The sequence below is a fragment of the Manacus candei genome, unplaced genomic scaffold (genome assembly GCF_025592945.1).
Source record: "Manacus candei isolate 608988 ecotype Guabito, Panama unplaced genomic scaffold, ASM2559294v1 h1tg000067l, whole genome shotgun sequence".
NCBI classification, from domain to species: domain Eukaryota; kingdom Metazoa; phylum Chordata; class Aves; order Passeriformes; family Pipridae; genus Manacus; species Manacus candei.
This window is the reverse complement of record NW_026138115.1, coordinates 9,561,600-9,588,671: the sequence shown is the minus strand read 5'-3', so window position 1 is coordinate 9,588,671 and position 27,072 is coordinate 9,561,600. Positions and strand designations below refer to the sequence as shown.

General features: G+C 50.5%; 1 protein-coding gene across 2 annotated transcripts; it reads right to left on the bottom strand.

The window, feature by feature from the left end:
* Positions 1-1,611: 1,611 nt before the first annotated feature.
* On the bottom strand, positions 1,612-27,072 carry ISM2 (isthmin 2). Of its 2 annotated transcripts, XM_051806373.1 has the most exons (6): positions 26,348-27,072; positions 11,539-11,799; positions 10,676-11,048; positions 9,721-9,861; positions 9,124-9,201; positions 1,612-8,661 (listed from the first exon to the last, which is right to left on the bottom strand). In XM_051806373.1, exons 1-6 carry the CDS (start codon positions 26,483-26,485, stop codon positions 8,144-8,146), a joined length of 1,509 nt encoding a protein of 502 aa, XP_051662333.1. In that variant the 5' UTR covers positions 26,486-27,072; the 3' UTR covers positions 1,612-8,143. The 2 variants fall into 2 exon arrangements, with proteins under 2 accessions (XP_051662333.1, XP_051662334.1); XM_051806374.1 differs by lacking the exon at positions 9,721-9,861.

Below are 27,072 nucleotides of genomic sequence, written 5' to 3'. Positions count from 1 at the left end.
GGAAACCTTAAACAGCAAGGCTAGCAAGGGAGTTCACAGCGAAAAACTTTGGTAGGAAAAGAGCAAAATTATTTGAAAACTGGAAAAATGAGCTCATTCTAAGTTAACTTGAGGCAAACCTGACAGCCGAATCACAATGTCCTGGCTGTGCTTTGGCAGCTGTGCTGTTGGAGCAGCGCTAGCCTGCTGCAGGGTCTGCTGGCACAGCTGGGCCAGGGCAGCAGAAGGCAAGCCCTGCTAATCACCTGCTGCTGGAAGGTTAGGAAGTGGGACAGGAAGGCAACTGAAGTGGAATTTTAATTGCCTTCCTTTCATCACAAGCAGGGTTTACTTTGGGCATCCTGCTGCTACCCTAATAAGACACGCTTTGGCCTCAGCCAGCAACCCACATTCATGGGGCTCATGGATTCAGGGCTTTGCTTGGAAGCCATCTGAGGGTTCTTCCAGCAAAGCTGACTGCCCTGAGTTATGCTGGTACTGCCCCAGCTGGCTCCCTGCTCTGCGGGCTGGAAATCACCATCTCCACAGCAGCAGAACAGGCTGTGTAATGTGGCCATGCCTTGGCTGCTGTTCACATGTGAACCTCTTGGACTCACCTGCTGGCAAAGGAAAGCCTGTGCTAAAAGGGCAGGCTGTGCACTCGTGCACAGAGCGTGCCAGGACATGCCAGCTCTATCAGGCCCAGCAGTGGTAATCAGGGCCTTACACCACTTCAGTCGTTTCCTTTGCAAAGGAGATCTGAGCCTCAAATCATGCTAGTGAAGGTCCCTGCACAACACCTGCCTGCTGCCAGCAAAGAGACACACTCCTTTGGCTACAGCTGACATCTGGTGAAGCTCTACGATGCTAATGAGAAACCCCAGACCTCTGCTTTACTGGAAGTGTCAGGAGAGCCTGACACAGTTTGCAGCCCTTCAGCTATTTGGAGAAGGGAGTGGTGTGTATAAGATGAGGGAGAAAAGCAAGGTCCAGTATACTCCGGCCCAAAGGCTCTTTAAGAATCTGAACTGACACAGGATAAGAGGGAAAGCCTTGTGAATTAAAGAAAACAACAGTCAAAAAAACCAGAAAACAGAGATAAAAGCATGAATTTTTCACAGTGATGACAGGTGGATGCTCACTGGCTATGCCTTTATGAAGCACATGGAGGAGATGAGTAAGGAGCAACCATCAAACAACAAACTAAAGGGGTCTCTGGACACATTCAGTGAATTTTGGAATTTCTTGCAACTGGTGATTTGGTACCACTAAAAGTTCACATGAATTCAGAACAGGAGCGGAAAAAGTCTTGCAAGAATAAAACAATCAAGGGCTATTAAACAGAACAACCTCCTCATTTAGCTCAGAAACCCTCTTAGCCACCAGCTGCTGGCAAACAAGGAAAGTGCTTCAGGGAAATAGTGTACTTATCCTTCTCTTTTCCTTCCTAGTCACTCACTATTGACTGCTGTCAGAAACTGGATGTGGGTTTAGATGGAGCTGTGCTATGACTTGGCCCTTCCTCATATATTTTGATCATTTATATGTGTGAAACATCTATGGGAAAATTAGGCTACAAATCAGACTGAAAGCCCCCAGCCTAAGCAACAATTAAAACTGCTTTGAAACAAACATCCCAACTCTACTTCAATGTCAAAATGGGAAGAACTTAACTAACACGGGTTTTTAAAGCAAAAGTGAAAATAGTTGGGTGTTTCCAGTATTACAGGGCCTGACACAGTATCCTAAGAAACTTGGAAAAGTTGAACAGTCTTTCAGAATTCAATGAGGAGTGGGACTGGGAAGAGGAAGGGAGAGAGAGAGGGAGAAGGAAGGTGAAAGAGGTGAGGGCCAAGAGAACTAGATCAATCTGTAACATTCATTTATGAAAAAAATACAAATGCAGTCAGTAACCTATAAAATACCTGACTAATCAGTGAAAAAGTAACAACCAACACGCCTATATCATGGCTACATCAAGCACAACTCATACCGAGTCAACTTCAAAATTTTCTTTGGCAGAGTACCTGGCCTTTATTTAGATTTTAGGTAACACTTTATATAATATTTTTATTAGTAAATAAGGGAGGGCCTAATAAAGATGTAATGAGTCCAGTACATTTCAGTACAGATAATATAACTGGTAACTTAAAAGTAAAAAAAAAAATTACATCATCACTGGAAGACAAGTTTAGGGGCAAAAATTATCTTGACCAAGTGGAAACGTGTGGCCACCTGAAAAATTGCGGCAAGTGTGGGTTTTTTTTTTCCTTTTAAACTTCTCCTGCTCCAGAGAAGTTGGCAGCTGCGTGCCATCAGCACACCCAGCCCAGAAGGCTAATGTAGCCACACAGTGGGGTGTCCCTTCACAGACCAGAACAGGGATGTCTGAAATGTTTGTTTCTTCTCTAAAACTTCAGTTTTAATTCAAGGTCCACAGACCATCACAATCACACTTTGCTCTTGCCTAGGTTAAGGCCAGGCCTTGGAGTACAGGTCTGCTGCACAGGCTTTGGCCAAACTCTCCGTGCATTATCATCCTCTATCCTCTCATTCCAAAGCAGCTCCTTCTGGGCCCAGTTGGGCTTCCTGTGTGCTTTCCAAGAACCAGACTACTGGAGCAGGAGCCCTGAAAAAGAGCAGACAGGTAACGGAATCTCTGTTGCTGTAATGAAATCTCACATTCATCCCTGAGAGATGGGCTCAACTCACCCCACCTGTGCCCCAGCAAAATCTGGGCATGGCCCCTTGTGTGTGCAGAGAAACTCATCTTCAAGTCAGACGCCAGGGAACTGGTGCAGCTGAGCCACACCGAGCTCCAGTCCAGGCTGGCAGACTAAGACAATGATGACCAGCAGTGATGCTGGTCAGAAAGTTTTGTGTTCAATGCAGTGGGCAAAAGTGCAGCTTGAGACTCTGCCACAGACTCACTCTGTGATTTCAAGTGACATCTCCAGGTCTTCAGCACCTGCTTAGTGCAGGAATTCTTCCTGCTTCCATTATCTGTCTGTGGGATTTCTATAGCCCAGGACTTTTGTAGCATCCAGCACAGCAAGGACCTTGTTGCAGAGGATAAAAGCATGTTAGGCATGTAACTGCTGACTGCCCCTCCAGGGAGTGATTTTGTCTGAGCAGCTTGGGCTCCATGCAACGATGTTTTAGATGTTGCAGAAGACCCGTGCGAAGCTCAGAGTATCCTTCACTGAGAGGACTTGTCTGCTCCCCCCAGGCAGGGGCCAGCAATCGTGCCAGGCAGCAGCAGAGCAGAGTCCCGTGATGGAGCAGCAGATAACCCTTGACAGGTGTGCAGACAGCAAAAAGCAAAAGGAGCAAGAGAGAAGGAGAGAAAACAGCTGGAAACAAGCAAGATCTTGGAAGTCGTCATGATTTACGCAGCAAATTAAAGGCAACAAAGAGTTGCAATCCCTGGAAAGCTTTGCAAATCCCCCTGTTATAATTAGCTGTTGGCTCTGGAGGTGGTTTGCCAAACCAGTTTTCCAGCTGGGATGGTGCTGGGTTTTATCTTCCCCCTGCTTCCATGCTCAACACCTGCTTAAAGCAGTGTGCTGGTGTAACATCAGCCAGTACCCAGCTCTGGCCAAGCTCACCATGGAATAAAACCTGGGGCCCAGGCAATGCATTTGCTTCTCAGCACTGACCCTGATGGTCTTGTAGAAGGCTTCCTTCCCTCTAAGCAAAACTTCACATATCCCATGCATCATGGTTTGAGAGCCCCAAAATCCAATTCTCTAGTTCTAGCCCCCCTCCCACATCTCAACCCAGTATGATATGGGTTTTCCAGACACCATACAAGACCCAAAATGGGGGGAAAGGAATATATTACAATGACTGTACAAAATAAATACTACAATACATTATATACAATCTTAATTATCTCTACCATGACAAAACAGTATTTACAATAGATCAAATCTCTTCTCCCTTCCAAATAAAAGTCCAGGAGGGAAGAAAGAAGAGATCCTTTCCACTCTCAGAGCAGCAGTCTCTAGGGCAGCAGGCTCTCTTCTCTCATGCAGAAGCTGTAGCTGGATCTCTGCCAGTACACACGAGGGGGTATCCAAGCCCTCTCAGCCACTCGACTCCAAGCGAGGGTCTTCCGTGGGCTGTGCTCACCGGGACAAAGGTCACTTCACCACGTCATATCACGAAGTGCAGGGGTCTTCGTGACAATACCTATCTTCAGGGGAGTCAAGCCCCCTTGCAAAGCTCCCGTGCTCTGTCATCAGGCTGCTAGCTTAGCAGCAACAGCGGGAGGGCGAGGCCCTCCTCTGCATTCCTTTGGCCATCCTGGTCTGGCTTTCCAGGACGCCTGAGCTTTTCACTTTTCAGCTCCTCTCTGCAGTGCATGCTGCATCTTAGGACTTCCATTCAGTAGGAGTCCATCCTCTCCGCTTAGGAGAGGTCACAAAAGGAGTTTGGGGTTTTGGTTCAGTTCTTACCCAAACTTTCTCCCTGTAGAGCTTAGTTCTGCTCTCTCTGCTGCTGGCTCTCTTTCCTTCAGACAACTCTATGTCTCTCTTTGGCTACGTGCTGTTTCTGCTGCTTCTTCAGTTCTTATCTATTGGCTCTCTGCCACCTTCCCTGGTCAGTGCTGTTCTTGCTGCCGCTTCTGTTGCTCACAGTGGAGAAACATCCCCCAGCTCATAGCTACAGGTACTTAGCCCAGCTTAAACTGTTCCAAGTCCCTGTAGCCTCCCAGCCAGGGGCTGGGGGGGGGCAGAGCCCCCAGGGGGGCTCCTGCCCGTTCTCCTTGTGGCTCTACAACATGGCTACTTCAACAACAACAACTACAACTACTTTCTTTTCTGGTCTAAGTGTGATATGTTTATATTTTGCAGAAGCGCTCATTGCTTCAAACCTCAAGGGTCACCACCCCCTGGGGATTTACCATTTTATAACTCCACCATGGCTGTGGTGGTGGGCTCCAGATAGTCTTTGTTACCTATGATTTTTGCAGCCAGACATCACCAAATATAAATCCTAAGGAAGGGAATCAAAGCCAACTAGGACTGAGAACCCAAGACATGTAGTGTTCAACACAGTGTCATCCCTCTCAACCAAAATTAATAGCAACATATGCTCCAGTCCCAACTGAATGACATCAGCATGACATATAAATATATATATATGTATATATATATATATGAAGTGCTTTATTGCAGCATCAGAATAAAGAATTATTCTCTATGAAATTTTGTAGGAATAAAAGACATTTTATATATATTATATATAAAAAATCCACAATAAACCTAAGGAATAAAACCTTAGAGACTCATCACTTAAATGGCAGTGAGCTGGACAGAATCTTTGATGGGATATAAAAATAAATGCTTGCTTAAGGTCTGCTTTTCTCAAAGTGCTCTGCAAAGCCTCCCGGTGTGTAAGGTGCTCGTATGAGGAACAACACTGCTTCTTGTTTCTCATGCTCCAGTTCATGCCTATATTGTCTAAACCATAGAGGCAGCGAAGCAGAATAGCTACTTGGCTCTCAACTAGCTTTTGTGGGGGAGGCGGGGAGTGGGGGGCTGTCAATGCAAGGAATTTTTCTACTTGCCCTTGGACAGGAACTCCAGTTATTACAGAACTAGACTGGTTGACATAGCCAGTATAAAGAGGAGGAGGGTGCAAAGCCTGAATAACAGTCCTTATTGTAAGAGCACTTCCTTAGAGAGTAGCCAGTCTAACAAACAAATTGGCTGAGCTTTTGCAAGTCTCCTTCAAGAAAGGCTGTTTGCAGAAGTCCTGCTTCCATGTGTGGGTCCAATACGGAACACTAGGCACATTCAACAGGAGGTTGTTTTAAAGAAGTCAGCACTGATGGTAAATAAGCTCCTCTGAGAGTCTGATGATGTTAATAATGACATATGGTATGGGAGAGGAAATATGAAGATGCTGTGCTGAATGACAGAAGATAACAAGCTCATCCTTCCATGGCCTCGCCCGGTCAGTTTGTTTGCTTCCCATACAAAAGCCTCTGTGTCTCTTTACGAGGCTCCCTGAACACATCCCAGGCTCCCAGAATCAAGCCACCAGACCACTGCCACCCCCTCTTTATGACCTACCTCTTTAGCAGAAACTAGTGAGCAAATGACCATTTTGAGTAGGAACATGTAATGATCAGAAAATTTTCCAGGGTCTAAGTCTTCATCATGCTTATTTGGTTGTCTTCCCTCTTACTACTTACATAACACTGCTCATCTCAGACTGCATACCTGTTGGGAAATGGATGATGCCTGCCTATGTTTTGATAGAAACCACAGCCAGAGTCTAGGGATACAAGTGTGGAATAATAGTTAAATAAGAAGAATTAAGTGATAACTTCATTAATAGTTTTGTTTTACCAGCTAGGAAGTCTTAGCTGATGACCATCTTACTGATGACCAAAGATGCAATATTCTACCAGTAACCAAGGCAAAAGGATCAACATACATTCAACATACATAAAGATGCTCCCAGAAAGACTCCCCAGATTGCTTTCAGATCATGGATATTCACTGATGCTGGAGAAAACTCCTGCAAGGACAGACATAGCACAGGATGGTCAGCCAAGGACCTCTGCAACCAGACAGATATTTTTTTGGTCCAACAGTGTCCTGCAGAAACACATGGAGTAGCTAACAGCCTCAGGTGAAGTTCAGGTTTCAGGTGAAACTTCTAGTCTAGAAATGACTCCATTCGTCTTTATGTGTGCTTGACTTGCTCTTTTATTTCCTCTGATGCATAAAATTTTCCAAATGAAAGCTGTAAAGTTTCTGCCAGGTTCAACAACTGAATGTCCAGGGATAAAGGTGCTCAGCCTAGTTTATTTGCAGAAAAGCTCACAAAATATGCTGGGACACACTGCTACCGACCTGGGAAAAGCTGAATAAAACCCAGGCAAGACCAAAGTGCCAACAGAAAGCATCATGATTCGTGATCTGTGGACACCAGGTATTGACATTGTTAGCATGTGTGTGTTCCTCCTTTGGAGCCACACTTGTGAGCCTGGCCCGGCAGCGAGCCTGAGAGGCGCAGGGCGTGCCCATGAGTCGCTTTCCCTGGGCTGTCTCCTGCTGGGCACCTGGGCAGAGACAGCATGGAGCAGGGCCCATGTCCAGCAGCAGACCAGAGAGGGCCAATGCTGGATGCTCCCAGTGGCACCTGACTTGTTCCTCTTCCCATGGAGAACTTGACTCGGTGCTTTTTGCTCCTCGCCAGCAATGGCATGAGCAGTGGCCAAGGTGTCTCCTGTCCCTGGCAGGCCTGTGACTGGGAAACACAGGACTTTCTTCTGGGCTGTGTCACAGGTGCTCCTGAGCACTGAGATCCTCTGGGGGTTGCCAGGGCACCAAGGCCTGACAGTGGGCTAGTGCTGGGACTTGCATGGGTGCTACCACCCTGCTCCCCCAAGCACCAAGGTAGAGGGGTTAAAATGCACAGAGGTGGTGCATCCCCTGTGATGGCCTCCTCTAAGGCCCACCCATGTCTAGCTTTGGCAATCAAAACCCTGGTGGCAAGGCAATTTTCCAAGGGAGCCCAGGTAACCAGTCTCCTCCTGCCCCACACCCACCCTCAGCCTATGGACCCTGCTAAGCCTTTCTCTGCTCCTTCCCAACTGTGCATGCACAAACCTGAGGAGCATGCAAACCCTGCTCTGTATGCATGGCTGGGACAGCCGTGTGCTCTCTAGAGGACCTACCCCAGTTTCAGACATAATCCAGTGTGTGCCAGGGCAGGTGCACAGGCAAGAGCAGGCAGCCGTGCCTCACCAGCTCCTCAGACAAGGCATGAAGCCAGCAGGAGCTGTGCCTGCTTCACCCTGCGCTCAGCTTTCAGGTTGCATTGAAAGGTCATAGAGAACAAAAGCGGGCAGGAGCAGCCCCTTGTTCCATTTACAACTCCCAGCACTTACTGTTTCCCCATGTGCCAGCCCAGGAGCCCTGGATTGCAGGACTGCCCTGGGTGGCATGGCAGGGATTGCACTGAGATAACCTCCGGCACCCTCAGAAATCTGAGGGGGGCTGAAGCACCCCTCTGAGGGGTTGAGACAGATGGTGCATCCTCCCCGCTTTGCTTGGCACCACCGAGGAGCCCATGAGCAGGGCCAGGGCTCGCCAGGCTGCGCAGGGGTGCAAGCCAGTGGCTCCTTTGAGAGTGGCTGTGGCTAGTACTCCTTGGCCTCCTGCAGCTGGGAGAGGTACTCCTCCTCAGTGGGGTTGTCAGCACACTGCTGCCCATTGTTGGGGGGCCGGACGGCGTGATACCGGCTCCAGTCACCCTTGCAAAGGATCCAGGGCAGCATGTCCACTTTGTAGTGCAGCTCCGGGGAGAACTCGGTGCTGATGAGGTTGGGGACGCCAGCCCCCTTCCCGCGGGTGATGAGGCGGGTGTGCTCGTCATAGCAGCAGTGCTGGGCAGCCAGGGTGGTGCTGTCCAGGGAGAGCATGGAGCGCAGGCAGAAGCGTGCTGTGGGCTTGTAGATGTCCAGGCGCTCCTTGGGGCCACTGGCATCCCGCCATCGGAAGCTCTTGCCCTGCTGCTCATCCCGCAGGTTGACGGCACTGTAGACAGCCTCCAGTGGGTAGGAGCAGGGGCAGCTGGGCAGGTCTGTCAGCACTTTGCTCAGGTACTTGGTGAGGAAGTCACTCTTGCAGTTCAGCCACTTCTCACAGCTGTCTACCTCTGGGGGGAAGGTACAGAAAGGTGAGGGCATGCACAGTCTGCACCCCACTTTACCCAGTTGCCATTTTTCTGCCACCTTGCCAATACCACCAGTGGAGCCTGCAACAACCAGGCAGGAGCAGTCAGGCTCTTGGGATGAGCTGGAGCCAGACTCCCTCCCCAGGGCAGTGACAGAGGGAAGAGGTTTTGTGCCGGAGCCAGGCTGGCAGCATTCCCCCATGGGAGAGGGCACACAGCAGGCTGGCCTCAGCCACTGAACCGTAAAGCAGGACTGTGTTGTACCAGGGCTGTGGGAGCAACTGGGTTTACCAGCATGACCATTGATGCCTGCACATGGTAGTGGTTTGGGGTGACTTAGGCTGGACACCAGACGTGGGAGCCCTTGGCAGAGCCCTCCCCACCAGCCAGCTATGACCCCCCAGTCATAGCTGAAGCCAGTGCAAGGCAGAAGCAGAGGCTGACCTGAGTTGAACAGTTCTGTGGTGTTGTCACTTCTGAAAGGTGTCTCTTCTGTGGGGAAGACCATTTCCCCTTCTGCACCTTGAGAAATAAAAAAAAAAAACAAAACAAAGAGCCAGGCTGAACACCAGGACCAGTGGCGAGATTCTTCCCTCTGTATGTGCACCAGACACCATCCATTTTCCAGCCCCTCTTCCGCCACTTCTTTGGTGACATAGCTCTGCCTTTGGAAGCAAGGGCCAGCAACAAGACTGGATGGACACACCTGCCTGAGGCTGTGAGTTATGTAAATACCATTGGATAGAGCTGGCTCTCAATATGCCTCAGGAGAAAATTTCAAGCTCCCAGTGTGAGAGAGGTGCAAGAAGTCACACATCAAGCCGGACCCCAGCTCCTACCACCCTTGGGTACCACACAACTGCTTAGGGAGCCATGAAACCCAACCATAGCCTCTTTGTGGAAACAAAGCCCCATGGTCATTAGCTCTGATCACACTAAACATAACTAGTTCTTGAAGCATGAGCACTGCCTGCAGCAGTGGGGGACCAGCCCACACTGGGGTCAGACAGTACCCAAGCACTGGTATGGCCAAGGGCTCACCAGGGCAGTGTGGCAGGTCACAGGTCCTCGACTCCGTTGCTGTGCAGGCATAACCACAGGACCGGGTCCTCTTCTGGTTCCCACTGCCACAGGTAGTGCTGCAAGGGGACCACAGGCTCCACTCATCCTCATCTTCATAGTCTGTGCAAGGCAGGGAAGAGGCAGAGAGTGGTGAACCTCAGCAAAGCCTTAGCAGAAGGGGAGCCAACAGCCACCTGGGACCTCCCTCAGCTCTGCACCATCCCTGTACAGGGACAGTGCTGCCTGGGACACACAGAAGTACCCAGTCATGTGATGCCAAGGGCCAGCCAACCTTGTCCTCGCTGCCAACCCCAGGGAAGCATCTCCTGAGCAAAAGCTCTCATTCTCACAGCTTTGCTCCCAGTCATACCAACCCAAACAGGCATCACTGTCCGTCCCCTTCCTCACTGAACTTGGCCAATGCACTGGCCATGATGCTGAAGCATGAGGTACTAGCAAAGGTTGACTGGTTTCAGGGTCATGGCCAAGAAGCTGCAAGAGGGAGCTGCTGTGGTGCCATGGCCTGTCTGCTCACCAGTACTTGCCATGGAGCCCTCTGCAGCTCCTCTCCTGGGGGAATGCCGACGTCTGAGGCAAAGGCTTCTGGCACTGGTGTCACTGCAGGGATCTGAGTCCATGGCAGCAGCACTTGTCATTAAACATTTACAATGTTTTTCTCATCTGAGCATGCCTTCGCTAGAGTCCATGCTCCATCTGATTACATGCAAGGGCAATTCCCACTGGGACTCTAGCATGTCTGACTGTTGGCAGCCACAGCTGAGTACTGGCCTTGCTCCTTGGCATGCTTGCTTATTTTTTAAGTAGGAGCTGAGCACCAGCGTGCTGTGATCCCTGCTGCAGGGCTGTGGGCCAGGCAAGGCAGGGGAGGGCAGTGCAGGTCTGCAGGGCAGCTGTGCATACCAAGAGAACTCACCGTAATTATATTTTTCCTTAAAGATCCAGTTCTTCTGCCCAGGCCATCGCTGGTCCCAATTACCTCCCACTCCACTGAGCATGGACTCTTCCTCCTCATACTCTGCTGTGTAATCTTCCTCCTCCTCATCATCCTCTTCTTCTTCCTCCCTGTCCCCTACATCCAGGTTGTCATCCTCTTCCTCCTCTTCTTCCTCTTCTTCCTCCTCTTCCTCCTCCCCCTCAGCAGGGTCAGTGTATTCCCAGAAGAGGGGCCAGAACAGGTCCTTGTGGGACAACCACTCAGAGGATGTCAGAGACCAGTCATTTCTTGTCTCCTTCAACAAGTCCATCTCCATCTCGGCCTGAGGATCATCCACCACTTCAATGGTCACCTTTAAGGCAGACATGAGGCAAGGCAGTGAGCCAGGGCACAGCCCTAGGACAGACCTACCAGACCATGCACTGGTTCCCAATCCGAGATGCCAGAGACACCTTGGGCTGCAGGACCATGAGGAGCACAAGTGGTCTCGCCTCATCCAGAGAGACTGAGCAGGGACAGTGTGGGAGGCACAGGGGGGCTGGTGGTCACCCACAGGGGCAAACACCACCCTCAGAAATTGGGAGGTCACCTACATAGGAGTGTTTGCTCCTGCTCTGTGGAGAGGAGCTGGGGGGGCAGGGAAAAGAGTGTGAGCAAATTCCTCTGGCAAGGAGCTTCTCAATGCCAGCTAGCTGCAGCTGGCAGTTACCAAGAAGACAGATGGCAGAAGCCACACAGACCCCATTCACAAGATCTTTCCTCTTAGGGAACCAAATGAGGCTGGAGAGCACATGCAGCGCTCACCCACATCCCCCCATGGCCCTCCTAGACCCACTCCCCACCTGAATGTTGGGGTTCTGGGCACTCAGGTCCACATTGGCCAGCCCCGGCAAGCTCTGCAGGTTCAGCATGAAGGGCAGGCTCTCCTCCTGGCCAGCACTGCTGGGCTGGGGCACTGCTGGGCTCCTGGCAGCCTGCTGAGCCACCCCCCGACGTCTGTGCCGCCGTGGGCCAGCCTGCCCGCTCCGCCTCAGCCCCCGTGCCTTGCCTGATGGTGGCAGCTCCTCATCCCCTGCCGAACGAGGGTTGGATGAGGCAGAGACCTGGAGAGGGAAGAGGCAGTGAAAACATCTCTGCAGGGTGGCAGTGCAGGGCAGGGAGGAAACTGCTGCCCAGCAAAGGGGGGTCTGGTCGGCTGCACCAAACGGTTCTTCCACCCCATCTGCAGCATCAGGGTAGCAGTTAACATGTTAATCAATCAAATTAATACCCAGTGTCCTCTGCTGTGCTAGGACTCAGCCCTGCTGCACCTGAACCTACAGGTCTATTCAAGCTGGTGCTTCCCATACCCACAACCACCCTCTCTGCACCCTTCTGCTGTCTCATTGCCCATTTTGCCTGGCTTTCCACATCTTGCTCTCCCTTTTTGGCCATTGCTTGGTCCCTGGAGATGGTCACAGCATGGGCTGTTTCTGGTCACTGAGTTACCAGAGCTCATGTTTAATAATTTTATATATTTATATTAAAAGTTTATAACAAGGGCTTTATGACAAGGGGAAAACCTCATCAAAATAAATTGTTCTGTGGTGTTAATATTAAGGCAGACAACTTCAAGCAACACAGGTTTAATTGAGATTTCACATGCTGCCCAAAGGCTACCACAAGAAGGAAAAGAAACTGCTGGTAGATATAACCCAGCTACCTCCAGGTCCTTGAGAAAGGGAAGATGCCCAGCCGAACAAGTCAACAAAACTCACTTGCCAGTGCTGCCAATGGCTCTAACTGCTGCTGCCACTTCAGTGGCACGTGGCATTTCACAGCAGCCTTGTCCCAGGAGGAGCAGGGAGAGCGGGCAGGGAGCCTTGCCCCACAGGCAGCACCAGTCAGCCGGGGGGAGGGGGGAGAGGGGGCAGGGAGGCGGCCAGCGTGTGCTGCCAAATAACTGGGCTCACACCGAGTTCCCACATTCCTCGTCCCTGCACTCGGTGCACACTGGCACGAAAGAGTGTGAGCCAAAGGGCCAGCAGGCTCCAGTGTGCTTGAGAAACCAGAGATGGGAACGACTGGCAAACCCCTCTGTGGCACGGGCAGAGGTGCCCGAACCCCCAGCATCTCCGCCAGAGGATGCCTATTGCTGGCTGCCCATCTGAAACCCTCTTTTGTTCCCAAGCTCTCACCCTTCACGCCAGCCAAGTTGAGAGCTGCGGGATTAACGAAGAAGAGTGTGGAGTGCCCCCTCCCCACGGGGCGGAGGGGGGGACGCAGAGAGGCATTTCTACCTGCAATTAGAGCCAGATGGTTTGGGGAAGGACTCCCCTTCCTTTCATCCTGATCACTGGAGCACTTCAAAGGCAGCTGGAGCCTGGCCAGACTCTCATGAGTGCACACAGCCTGTCCCCAGCCCTGTGCCCGTACATCAAAGCCCGTGATCTCTCCACTCCCGGGGGAGGGAAAAGAGCAGCAGGGATGCCGCTGGTCCCTTGGCTGCTGCCCAGAGCAGGCTGAAGGCAGAGAAGGGCCGGTGACAGACTTCGCCAGATGGGCCCAGAGGAGAGAGGGCTGCAGGGAAGAGAGTGCCTGTGCTGCCTGGTGAGAGCATTTGGGGCTTGCTCCCCCTCCCTGGCCAGGAAGGCTCCTGTGGCACTGCTGGTAGCAACCATGAGCACAGACAGATGACTCTGCCTACATCTTCCCCTCCCACCTCCCTCTGTCCCCATCCAAAACCACAATGGTTTTGAGAAGGGTGGATGGGAAGGATGTCTGGCTCTGTCTCAGCCCATCTCCCAGTGCCTTAGTCCCTTGCTAGGTCTCCTGTCACACCCAGGGTCTCCTCAGCAGGGAGCAAGGCAGAGCCCGGGTGGAACATAAACAGTAAGGGGGGCTGAGCAGGCAAACCTGGCCGTGTCCTAGTGCTGGCTGCACGACACTGCCTGACAGTGCTGGGTTTGCTGCCAGATGCAGATGCCCAACACAACCCCTGCACTAGAGACTGACAACAGCCCTGCGAGCCTGGCGTTCTTGCCTAATTTGCAATGAGTTTATTGGGCTGGGTAAGCTCATTTCACAGACAACCCAAATTTAATACACATGGAAAGTGAGGTCTCCTCTAGCAACAAGATCCGAGCTCACCCAAGGACATCAGACCAAGCCAGCCAGGAACAGACTCCAAGTCTCCAAATTTACACTCAGTGCCTAATTCAGATTTTACGCCCAAACAAGCTCAAGAAATTCAGAGTACTGTTCCCACAGGGAAAATGTAAAACTGCTCCAGGGGAACTGGCTGTGAGCGTGTTGCAGGGTGAACAGAGCTCCCTCAGTGCCCAAATACTCCAGAGGCACAAGGACACTGAGAGTGCCTGCCCTGGATGGCCCAGAGTCCTTCAGCAATGGTCATTGCACTGTACCACCCAACACTTCCCTCCTGTTGACATCTGCATTGCTCTGAAGCTTTGCTGGGTTAAAATTTGTCCCTGCATCAGATGCCCCTCCTGAGTAAGGTTCTGCTCAGTGCCCTGCCCCAGCCAGTCCAGCCATGGATTTAACAAGCTCTTAAAAGCCCAGTGCTCTCTCCAGGTCAGAGCATCCATGGCATCAGATGTGTCCTCTCCATGTCATCAAGGGGCTCCTGACAGCCAAACTAGCAGCTGCCCTCGACATTTGCGCTCCTGCTGCATGACATCCATTCTCTCCTCTACTCTGTCCAAGGAGCAGCTGGATAAAGCAAACAAGCCTGGAGCTAGGCCACTGCAGAGCATCAGCTAAAGGAAGAGAAGACTTTGCTTGTCCAGAGTTAACATTCTACTCCTCCACTCTCCACAGAGCACAAGAGAAAGTCTGCAAACCATCGCCCAGCTGGTCACCAACAGCTCCCCTCTCCTTCCACCTTCCCTTGGAGCAGCCAAGGGAAGAACACTTGCAACCACCCCAAAGAAGCAGAGTACAGTGCTGGAAAGCCATCAATGCCTCACAGCTGAGCTCCAGCCTTCTCCTGCAACTAGGCAGCACCAAGCAAAAGAAAAATTCAAAAAACGGAATTGCCACAGATACTCCTGCATACACTTGGCATATCCTGCTTTGCTGGGAATAAGGCTTCCCAGGGCAGGACCTGAGAGAAACTCTGGGACAGTACTTGGGAAAGAGCATGGGCTTTCCATTTCTGAAGACCATGTTTTGACTGCAGAATATAAGCAGGATCACACCCTCCTACCTACCAGCCCAGGAGCTCTTCCCATATAGTCCAGGCTCTCCCACATGTAGGACTGATCACCTAAACACCTTGGGGCAAAAGCTTAAAAAAGATGTTTGGAAGGGGAAGGAACTCATTAGAAATTCACTCCAGTGTCATGCCTACTTTGTACATAACACAGGCAACAAGGTGTGTGGAAAAAGGCCACACATCACTGCTCTAGAGACCAAAGGCTGACATTTTCCCATTTCTAGCCCATACAGCTCTATTAAAATTGCTCGAAAATCTGGAGATGGTGAAGAGAGCAGCCACAAAACCGTTTCAAGGGATGGAAAGACTTTTCCAGTGAAAGATATGTACAATTTAATTTGTTCGTCATGTTAAAAAAAGGAAGCAATGACTTGGTTTTCCAGTTCTTTAAGAGAATAATCCATCAGGCACCAGAGACTCTATAATCCAGAACAGAAACACATAATAGGAAGCAATGTGCTCAAGTCAAAGCCAGACAAATTTAACTGAGGAATAAGTCTCATGCTTTTAGTGCCATAGGTGATTAACCACAGGAACAAGCTAAGAAAAGTGACAATTTCTCTTGTGGAGACTGTCAAACCCACATCACTAGGCTCAACATGAGTACCACATCTGTACTAGGGAAGAAATTCAAGGCTCTAATAATTTCATCTGCTCTTAAAATCTGCGATTTTGCTATAAACTTCTCTAAGGCTTTGAACTAAACATGGGTTAAAAAAGCAAATTACCAATGTTCATGTGCTGCAGCTGCTACATAAAAATTACTAGAGATGTGACATCTCAGATCCTACAACCTGAAAACATCAACTGCGCTGTACTGTACTTTGGCAACCAGGGGCCACACTACCTGTGGTGTATGCCACCACAACCACAGGTACTTGTCCCTCCAGCAAGTTCGTCAGCATCACTGTAGGCGCTGCAAGTTGCCAGCGCACCCACCGGCAGTGCTCTTTGTAACTACACACACTGATGAGCAAAGCTGCCCCTCCAAGGACATTTGAGAGAACTCTCCTGGGAGTGAAGCACTGCTGCAGCTTGTGCATCAGCAGTCAGTGGAGCAAGCGAGTCACCAGCATAGGACAAGCTCAGAATATGCAGCTTCCACCCACACCCATCCCAAGCCAATTATCAAGTACATAAACTCACTCAACTTGAACCAAAGAAACCTGTGCACACGGCAGTCAGATCAGAGGCAACATTCAGGCTGTGGTTTGGGCTTGTTAACACTGCAGTGAAGAAAATGACGTATTTGCTAAAGGCCGGTATCACACTGGGCTATAATTATAAGGAATGGGGGCTTTTGTTGCTTAATCATTACTGCTTGTGTTAGGTTTCCTTTGAACAGTTTTACCATGGTGTACTGAAACAAGAAACTACCAGAAGAACTATTGATCTTTTCCTGAATAGACCTTCCTACTCTTTCCCCAAGCTCTCTCCAACATTTTAAAATCTGTGCTGCAGCCTGTTGCAAACTTGCCCACTTATGAATTAGCCAAGTACAATTTTTTTTTTTTTTACCACAGAACTTTCCTTTCTATATTCACCTAAATAAGCTGCAAAGATCTGGAAAAAGAAAAAATTATCTTTGGACTGAAACTGGGCAGAAACAACTCCAAAGCAGGATTTTACTATAAAGCTATACTATAAAACTATGGAAGTAGAGGGAAGATGATTGGTTGCTTTAGAAGGAAGCCCAGTATTTCTGGGGTTAGCTCGAGCTGTAGTTTGCAGAAAAGCTCATGACAATTTTTGCTGATAGGGTTGGGAGAAAGGGGAGGTTTTTCTAGTGTTAACAAGTAACACTGTTGTCTCTTGAAAATAAAGGAAGGTTGAACAGCAGGGTAATCACCAGGAACAAATTCAGTAGGTTATGACACCTTCCTCCCATAGTGCACGCTCTCTCCTTGATGAGATACTGCTCAAAGAAAGGGTTTTTTTAGCCCAGCCAGCTGAAATCACCACAGCCTCCTGAGGGCTGTAGTTTGATCCTCCTGGCTCATAACCCATCCACCAGCACACAGCCTGTCAACTGGCAGTCTTTCAGCCAGATGGAAAATCCATGGGACAAACATCAGGCAAGTGACCTCTGCTACCCATCAGCTCATCACCCACTTAACGGATTTCCCAGAGCCTTGCCAAAGCTTCTAGAGGTGTCAAGAGCTGGGTGGGTACCTAGGAGATATCAGGGAAGGTGAAGATGCCACCCAGTTCCTGTTACTGTCTGTAAGACCTTCTGAGCCACAATCCCAGTCATCGGACACAACACATTTAGACTTACAGGCAGGTGGCTTAGCAGGAGCTATCATTCAGGGTTTTGACAGCTGAGCTCTGGAAGATCTGTCAGAGGTAATTTAAAGAAGTGAATACCTCCAGTTGCCTCCCTCTTCCTGTGCCCTGGATTACAATCCCACCTGCAAAGGGGCTAAGGCCCAAGTAAAGAGCAGAACCATGATTTCCCACCTGCTGTACTCTCTGGTCCACCTCAGAATCAACTCACACTTGGGTGCTGGTTTTAGGGGGTATTTTTTATGGTTCCATTTGTTTGGTTGGTTTTTTGTTGGTTTGTTGCCTTTTTGTTTTTAAGTAAAGACTCCATTTAGGTTTTGGGGGAGTTCTACAAGTGCTCATGGAACCGACAAAGCACTTGGTTATCATGCTTGCGTGGGCAGATCCTGTTTATGACAGGCCAGCAGGAGCTGGCAGCACACTGTAGGCTGTGCAGATATTATTACAACCTCATGATTATAATTTTCATGCAGTTATCAAAATACTTTAGATCATATGGTATCACTTCCTTCTCTAACTAGCTCCATCCCAATTGTCTTGAGTAGGAAGCTGCAGGAGGCAGCATCAAAGGCTTACTCATGTCTCACATTTATTTCCATGTCTCACAATTGCAACAACAGTAATCTCAAAACTCTTTCCAAGGTCGATGACTCAGTTGCCCTGAGGCAGAGCCAGCCCTGGAGCAGAAGACACTATAGCATGGAGAAGCAGCAGCATGCAGCACCATGAGGAGCAGGGACACAGCATAGGTGACTGTGTAAGACCACAAATGGGGATGTTCTCCAGGCTACTGACACTGATCCTCACCATGCATCCCACTGGCACAGCCCAGCTTCTCTCACTGCAGTCAGCTCTCCTGTGGATGTGCTGACGAGTAACTTGCCAATGGCATCCTCACTCCCCAGATCACTTGTGACACAAGGAGGAAAAGTAGGAGCCTGGTGGCTTTTCACCTTGCCATGTCTAGCTGTTGCCCTTCTCAGTGTCACACTACCATAAATATCTTCTCCCTCTTTAACACTGAGACAAATGCTGTAAAATTTCCATTTTGCAGACAAAGAAAATGACCTGCCCGAGGTCTCTCAGGTAGCCTGTGGCAAGGCCAGGAATAGATGTGGGTCTCCCATGTCCTACTTGGAGAAGGCTCTCGGAAAGGTTCACCACAGGAAAGGTCCCTGCCCTGAGGAGAGACTGCCCTGCCTTCCACATGGATGAACCACACAGTCCTTGAGGGGAAACTGGGGTATATGGTTGGCACCACTGACATATCACAGCACAGCACATGGGGTTGTCCTTGCACCAGGAGACTGTCCAAGTGCAGAGGTCCCAAGGGCCTGTTCTTGACAGGTAGTGCCTGCTGCAAGGACACCAGCCAGTGGCAAGGCACCCTTACCTGAAGACCCTTAACCTGAGGCCGTATCCTGAAACTTCTGCTGCAGCCAGGCCAACTGGGAGCTGCTCAGATGCAGCACAGCCATGGGTATGGGAGCTGGGCCCCCACAGAGACTGCACATAGAGGTCCCCCAGAGAGGTGAACAGACACACATCCGTATCCTCTGGTACTCTCTGGCAAATGCTCCTGCTAGGGCACATGTTTTCTGTTAACATAGTTGAGCTGTAATACGCATAAGCTCCTAATGCATCAGACTGAGCTGCTGTTAACTTGTTCCAGCTCTAAACTCCATGTGCTTCAGTAACCATTAACTTGTTCCAGCTAATGATCCGCATTTGTTAGCCTGCACACGGTAACCCTCTGCTCCAGCTGCTGCTCCCTTCCCTGCTGCAGACCAGGCAAAACTGCAAAAGCAAAATCCCCCGAAATATAGCAAAGCAAGTGTAGAAACTGATGGAACCAATGCCAGCCTCCTCCTGCCTGATAAAAGGGGTGGTGTGAGGAGACACAGGGCAAGGCACCTACTCCCCTTGTCCCACACAGGGTGCAGAGGCTGCCCCTCCATGCAAGCAGTGTGGCAGGGAATGCAGCTAACCAGCCAAATAGAAATCCATCGGGGATCCCTTCAACAACAGACAAAATGGACACCTGAGCTGGACTTGGAGCATCTCCATGCCCTGCACAGGAAGGGATCCAGGCAGGGATGCTGCATCTCTATTCCTTAAGAGACAAACCTAGGATGACTCACAGCCAGCAACCTCTGCTCCAGGTGCTTGGCTGCAGCTCCCCAGCCCGTAGATGAGCTCAGCTCCCCTCCCCAGCCCAGTGGCAGGATTTAATGACTCCTGCACATCAGTGTGGGGTGGAGAAAGGGTCTTGGGGTACCTTCCTCTAGCTCCAATCTGTGGTGTTCATAACTCACTTGTTCATAAGATCTTCCAGGACAGCCTCTGTTACTTCTTAAGTGCTTCACCAAAAAGAATTCTTTTTTTTTCCCCTCCCATCAGACAGAAGCCTGAGGTTTGCAAGGCTGCAGAGGCAAATCCAAAGTCAGAGGAAAGCTAGGGCATATCCAGATGGGAAGCCCCACTTCTCCAGCATCTTAGCCCCCAGTTGACTCCTCCTCTTCCCTTTGGCCAGTCACTTCCTAGAGGTAACCCCAGGACCAGTCCCCACAGTGGTCACAGACACACAGTACTCAAGCTGTAATCCTGGATGCAGAAGCCAAGTGGACTCTGAGACACCCACACACCTCCTCTGCTGGAGGCATGAGGAGGGCCACTCTGCAGATACTTCCCAGAAGAGAACCAGATGCTCCCCTAAGGGGCATCTTTGTAGTTTTATTACATGGTAAGGCTGCCTGCTCCTTAAAAATCAATGTCTCAAGAGGGGAAACTGCTGGGGGGAACAGCCTATGTGAAGACATTTGTACAACACCTTGTCTTGTCCGACACACAGCACGGCACAGCTGGCATCCCTGGGGATTTTGGCTGCTGCGGGAATGGCTGGAGGTGAAAGGGAGGGCAGGGAGGGCAGCAGGAAAGTGTGCCAAGTGGTGGGGAAGAGAGGACATCCCAGGGAGGCAAAGAGGTGTCAGTTCTCCACTGGTGGAGCACCTCTTGCAGCACCTCTAGGCCATCCAGCAAATACTGCCATCCCGGGAGCCTGGGGGCTCAGCTGCTGGGAAAGAGCTGAGACTGGCTTGCTCGCCCCTAGACTCAGGCTGCCAAGGCTGGGCTAGAAGACAGCTCATCTGAAGGGCACTGTACCCTTGCCATGTGCCAGACTCCAACTGCACCCTACATGATGGTGGCTCTCTTGGTTTGGGACATGTTCCCAGACCTGCCTTGCACCCCAAGTCCTGAGTGCTAGATAAGACCCTGACAGACCAGGCCAACCATCAGCTCCTAATCCAAGATAAACCCAAACCTCACCACCTCTTCCCTGCATGCATGAGCATTTCCTGGTCATCTGCAGCCAGGTCTCTACCTTGTGACCATCCAGTGGCCAGGAGACAGCAAAAGGCAGCAATGTACTGCATTTTGTTCCCTTTGAAGCTGTATCCTTGCCCTGGAGACGAAACCAACCTGAAGCCCAGGAGGCATCGGTGCCCTTCACGCCAAGGGCCACCCATGACTGAGAGGCAGGCAGGTCACCATCTTTTTGGTGTCTTCATCTCATGAGTACAGAGATGAAAGTACATCTCAAACAGCTTCTCAGACAACCCTCAGGAGTTAATACACAGAAGGAACATGCAGAAACGGGACTGTTTGGAAGCAATCCTCTGCAGGCTGACTTTTACAGCTGGCCATGTAAAAGCATCTGACTGCTCAATGAAGGTTCCTTGCAAAACATTCTACCAAAGAAAAAACAACAAAAAACAAAACCCAAACTCCTTGCACCACTATTTTGCAAGCTTCTGTCTGAAACAAAAATAATTTAACATTGAAACATGACACAATCTCTTCCTTGCTCCAGTGTTTTATACAAAACCTGAGCCTATGGCTGACAACATTTGCTTTGAAGGAGCTGGACAGCATGGGACACCTTGCTGGCCTGTCCATAGCTCAGACTGTCCTCAGGTTTCCCTATGGGAAGCATCAGGGCTTGTTTCGGGGATTATTCTGAGTGGAAGAATATTTATTGCTACTATGGAAAACAGATGATCCCTGGTTTGCACTCCCTATCCATAGGACACTGACAAGAGGAAAGTAGGAATTAACTCTAGCACACTCCCTCCATCACCCCACCTGGCTTGGAGGTATCATGGTTGGAAGCAGGATGAGGAGAAGGTTTGCATGAGCTGGACACTTTTGTGAACCCAGAAAGAGTGCCGGGCAATGCCCTGTGGAGCGATTTATGCCTCATCTCTTCCCCTTACATGTGCCTTTTACAGGAACCCCTTTCATTGTAACAATGGGAATGCAGCAGACCTATTTGTGCAGTGAAAAGGGAAGAAGCCCGCTTGTTGGGCAGCTTCCCTACACCCGGCTCCCCTTTGTTTCTGCTGCTGTCTCAGCCCCAGGGCGGGAGGGTTTTCAACTGTGTTGACTAAGATAATTTGGCACTTCTCAAAAGGAAATTTGCTACAAAGGGGGAAGTACCTCCCTGCACACAAAGAGCCCCTTTCAGAGCGGAAGGATGCTTCAGTGAACGTTTTGTACCCACAAATCCGACCTCCGCCAAGGACAAAGCCAGGGACAAGAACGCTTAATTGCTGAAGAAATGAAAAGGTAAAAAGCACATCCGCAGGCAAAATGACTCTGCTACTGACACAGCCCGCGGTGGCGGCGAGGATCTGGCTGTGCAGGCAGCCACCGACCCGGCCGCCCACTCCTACCCCAGCTGGGCCCTCCTGACGAGGCGGCAGCGCAACAAGATGCTCCACACAGGGCGGACCCAGGTGACAACACAAGCTGGACATCCACAGCAGGGCGAGATGGCTCTGGGAAAGTGAGATCCTCTTCTTGGCCAGACAGCCCTAGAAGAGTCAAGAAGGAGCAAGAGCTGGGGGGAGGCACAGGGCAGGCTCCCACAGACCTCTGTGCCTGTGCAGCTCATCACCCCAGTGGTGTCCCCAGACCAACATGTCTAGGCTATGTTAGGGCTCCCAAATGACAGGGCTACTTCTGTTTACAGTCTCCTGACAAACTCCACTCAAGCCTAGATGATATTTCTTTCCCTTTAACACTTTTTTATCTAGTACAGCCACGCCATATCACCTTGAAGCTCCTTCACTCTCCATTTGCTGTTATCTCCATCCAGGCATCACGTGACTGCTGTACATTTAATTCTTAAGCATTCCTTGGCACTCACTTGCCCTTATGCACAGGGCAGGTCAATTTAAATCAAGACTGCTACCAATTTTTTTTAATCAGGTGTAGACCTACATTTTTGTATGTAGTTTCCCATCGCTACTCTCACTGCTTGATTTAACCAGTAAATAATAGGTACTGTTGCCACTTGTTTCGTTATTTCTCAGGGGCCTGGAGCCAGTCATATCAGGTGCTGCACAAACCCACTGATTTGCAGCCAATTCAGCCTTTATGCTGTGCTTGATATTTCTTTTGTTCCCTTCTGTTATGTCTTATGGCAGATGCCATATTTGCTTTGCTCACAGCCTCAGACCAGGGGAACTCCAACAGGAAGCTCCAGCCTGGATTTGCCCCCTGCCCCTGTCCAAGCCCAGCAGTAACACCCCAGGTGCCTTAGGGAGCTTGCTGATGTTGCTCTTGGACCCCTCTCTCAGAGCGGTTCCCTCCTACTGAAGAGCACACATCAAGCCCACCAGAGCTAGACTGGGAGCTTGGACCCTCCATGAAACATTGTTGGCTTGCTCTGCCACACCCTGTCACTGTCGGGATGCTCTCTCCCAACACCCCCATTACTGTTCCCACTAGCACTTCTATTTCTATGCACAGTTATTGAAGCTGTGATGTCGGTTCAAACAGATCTAATAATTTCTAACATTTACATTTCTAGCATGTTAGGACTCTAGCTGTTTTCTATTTACCAGAAAAGCACCAGAATCAACTAGTATCAGTTGGAAATAATTCAAACGTCTATTAACAGTGTTCAAAGCCAACATTTTGAAATCCAGTGAGTTTATCAAAACATATTTTGCATTTAAACCTCCTGACTTCATAAATAAATAAACCATTAAGTGATGTGATGAGCTGTACCTTGTCTCCACAAGGGACACAAGCTTTTCAAACTGTTCAGTTACCCAAATCTGAAGAGCCAGTTGCTGGTCAGTGCTCCATCCTGCCACATTTCTGCCCACATCAAAGTATGATGCATCCAATCTGCAAAATCACTTCTAAAAACCCTGCTGTACACCTGCTTGCTGCTTTGGAGCCCACCTGCCTTCCCAAACATCACCAAAAAGCCTCCAAACAAGCACGTACCTTCTCTCATTAGATTTAAGTCATAGTTTGGAAAGAAAACTGCCTTTCAGCTTCTTCACTCTGCCTTTTCAACTTCCAGTCAAACAGACTGAAGCAATAGCAAATATCCTCACTACATCTGTTGTTTATGCTGAGAACAGTGTAACTCAGGCAAAGCTTTTCTGTCCGGTGTCACAGCTGAGAAAATGTAAATTTTCCTGCTCCTTTGGTAATGGATCCTGACTGAGGAACAGGACTTTGGGACATACTGATAAGGCTATCACCCAAAAATAAAGCATGTGTTTCCTCCATCCTTCCTGCAATTAGAAGACTTTCTAACTCAAAAATTTACTGAAAAATTTGGTTTAATTTTTCTAAATTATATTAGTATAGAAGTGCAACTCTGAGGCTCAGCACAGATTATAACAATTCCCATTCAATTCTAAACCAATGAAAAATGTTTGCTTTAAAGAAAGTTGTTAAATTAAAATAAGTCCAAGTTATATAACTCTTTAATGGTTTTGATTGTCTATCTGCTCTTCTCTGTCATTTCTATTTTTCTCCCCACAGCCCTCTTCATTCTACCCACATCTGTAGGGCATTACCCATAGTGTAACCAATACTCTAGCTGTGGCTACCCTGCTGCCATAGAGACAGGACATATCAGTGCTGCAACAGGAACCATCTGTGTGTATGACCCAAAATCACTCCGGATTTTTTTTTTAACCACCATACTGCTGTGCTTGTGCTCTCTGCTTTAGTTCAAACAGCTGTGCATGACTACTCTAAATTCTCCCTGACATGCACCAGAAACAGAGGATTTCATCCCAAAACACAGCTAGAAGATGCATGCCAATGTGTCTTCTGCTGCTTTCTCCCTGCCGTGAGAACTGTGCAGCCAGTACTCGGAGGGATGCAGGGCATGCACGGGAGCACCAACACGCTCCCAGAGGAATTAATTTTTCAACTTCCTCCTTGCTTCTAATCTCCACCCTCAAACATTTGCTTATAAACTTCTTGTATGTTTCTACTTCTGCAAGAAGCAAAGGTCCTGGGGACAGAGGCCGGGCTGTGTAAGTGCCGTGTGTGATCTTTGGCTGGCCGCACAACGCTCCCCATTCACAACCATTCACAAACTGCGACTGACAGCAGCTCGCTCCCCTCTCCCACATATTTTAGATGTCAGATAAAAAGGAGCCTGAAGGCTGCACTGCAGAGTCCCGTGGTAGGCACATGCATAACTTCATAACATACAGCTTGTCTCTATCCTTGTCGTCCCCCCCCCCGCCCCGGGCTGCAATACTTTCCTGGATTTCAAGTGTAAATGGCTACTCCTCCTGCAGCCAGAGCCTGAGGTCACTCTGCCTGGCATTTCTCTGGCAAGTGAAGCACCATCTATGTCTAGGTTCAAAGTTTCACTAGCAAAGCACAGCACCAACATGTTATTAGCAGCCCTACAGCACACATTCCCAGCAGTCCTCTTTCAATCTGCTCAGTCCATGCTCCACTCAAAACTCTTACCAGACTTGACTAGCGGTACCTGGCTGGACACAGGCCGTGCCCTCTCCTGCCCATATTGGCCAGGCTTTCCATGCATCAGATTCGCTCCTTGCACTTGTTCCCTGGATTTCATGCTGGAATGGAGTTTAGTGCATCTGACAGGAGCTGGCAGCACGACTCCTCCACATATCAGCATTCTGTTTCGGCAATAACTAGGAATAAGGTATATTCCCATCACTTCACACCTCCTCTGCCAGTCTGACTGACATTGCAGATCAAATCTGCTGCTTCCCGTACTGCTGCGTATCGCCAGTGAGGGCTGAGCTGCTCTTACCCTGTCCTGCTCAACCTCTTCCTATCGCCACTTTTCTCAGTTATTCCTTTCACCTACTTTTAGCAGTAGCATTCTTTGAAAGAGTACTTTTTAAACACAGCTGTGCTGCCCAAACCATTTCTTTTCAGGGAAGAGTTTCAAGATGAAAACAGCTTGTTTCAACCGTCCAGTTGTCCTTATTCAAACTCTTCTCCCTGCTCTCCTTTTGTTTCTTTCCTATTTCCCTCCTGTAATCCCCATCAGATGCCACCAGTTGTCTCCCAATCTGACCAGTCTCTCACTGCCTGCTTAAGTTTTCCCTTGCACAGTCCGCGCTCGGCAGCCAGCGCTGGCCAGGATCCGGCACTCCAAGGAGGGAAAGGCGCAGCCCCGGGACATACTCCCTCCCGGCCGGGAGGCTCCCAAGGCCGCCTGCCCCGGGGGACACGGCGGGGCGCAGGCTGCCGGGATGAGAGGGGAGCGTGGTCGCCCCGGAACCTGCCCCAGGGGCGTCTCGGCGCGGAGGTGAGATGGTGGCTAAAATCCGTCATATGTTTGTGGTAGAGGAGATTCGGCGTTCCTGGCAAGGCACCAACCCCGTTAATGCAACCCCTCTCTCCCACCTGGGATGCTGGAGGCAACGGATCTTCCCGGGCACCGGGTCACGACATTCGGCCCCGATTTCAGAAAGCCTAAAGCAGCCCCTTTCCTTCAGCCTCTGTGCAGTGCGAAGACCTGAGGCTGCCCGAAAATCCCGCAGGCCGGGAAAGTGCTCTGCCCCTCAACGGGTGAAGAAACAGCCTGTAAGAGGGGGGGCCCAAACACTCCTCCCCGCTGCTGCTTCTCTCCTTGGAGCTGCGGGCGGCCGGGCCGCGGGACACGTGTTGGATGCTGCTCCCGTCCGAGATGCACAACCGCCTCCGAGGGAGCCCCGGTGACCGCTCAGGTGGCCCGCTGCCTCCCCAGCTTTCCCGGCACGTGAAGGGGTGCAGAGACTGCGGAAGGACTCGCCTCAGCACCCTCCCGGCTCTCCCTGCTTCCCCAAAGGCTGCCTTACCTCCGCCAGCTTGGAGCTCCTCTCCTTCGGGCTGTTGCTGCGGTGTTTCCTCACGGGCAGTCCTCTCACCACAGCCACGAAAGTTGTCAGGAAGACGAAACTGAGGATGAGCACGACTTGCCCTCTAATCAGAGGCATCTCTCCCTCCCTCTCTCCCCACCTCGCACGTCCAGAGCAGGCGGTCCGGCAGCACGCCCGCCCGCAATGCTCCAAATCCTGTCCTTCTCCGAGAAAGCGAGAGGAGCAGGGGAAAACTTAGAAAAAAGAGTAATATATAAAACACGGGAGCCGGGAAGTGAGGTGCCCCGCGGGCTGGGACAGGGGCCGAGGCACGGTCCGCCGGCCCGGGCCGCTCCGCTCCTTCTGATCGTTCTTGCAGTTTGCCGAGCACCTTTCGCGGTCGCGGCTCGCCCGCCCCTGATGCTGAAGGATAACTCTGAATAGCCTCACAAGTGTGTGCGGGGAGGGACGGGAGGAGAGAGCTTCGCCTCCCCACCCCGCTTCCTAATCCTTTCGGCAATCCGATTTCTTTTCCTCCTCTTCTCCTCCCCCCGCGTAGTCACTCGCCGGTGCTGCCGCAGCTCTGCAGGCAACGCTGGGCACCGGAGGGCGGGCGGGAGGCCGCTCGCCGGGGAGAGGCTCCTGCTCGCACGAAGCGCGGTCCAGCCCCGCCCGGGCGATCGCCGCGGCTGCCGGCCGCGGGCACGGCCCCGCCGCGCCCCTGC

Excerpts from the sequence above, each read along its gene's own strand:
- ISM2 (XM_051806373.1), bottom strand. The coding sequence starts at position 26,485 with ATGCCTCTGATTAGAGGGCAAGTCGTGCTCATCCTCAGTTTCGTCTTC. Across the intron at positions 9,862-10,675 it reads TAAGGAAAAATATAATTACG|ACTATGAAGATGAGGATGAG; the intron begins GTGAGTTCTCTT and ends TGCCTTGCACAG. Across the intron at positions 8,662-9,123 it reads CACAGAACTGTTCAACTCAG|AGGTAGACAGCTGTGAGAAG; the intron begins GTCAGCCTCTGC and ends CCTTCCCCCCAG.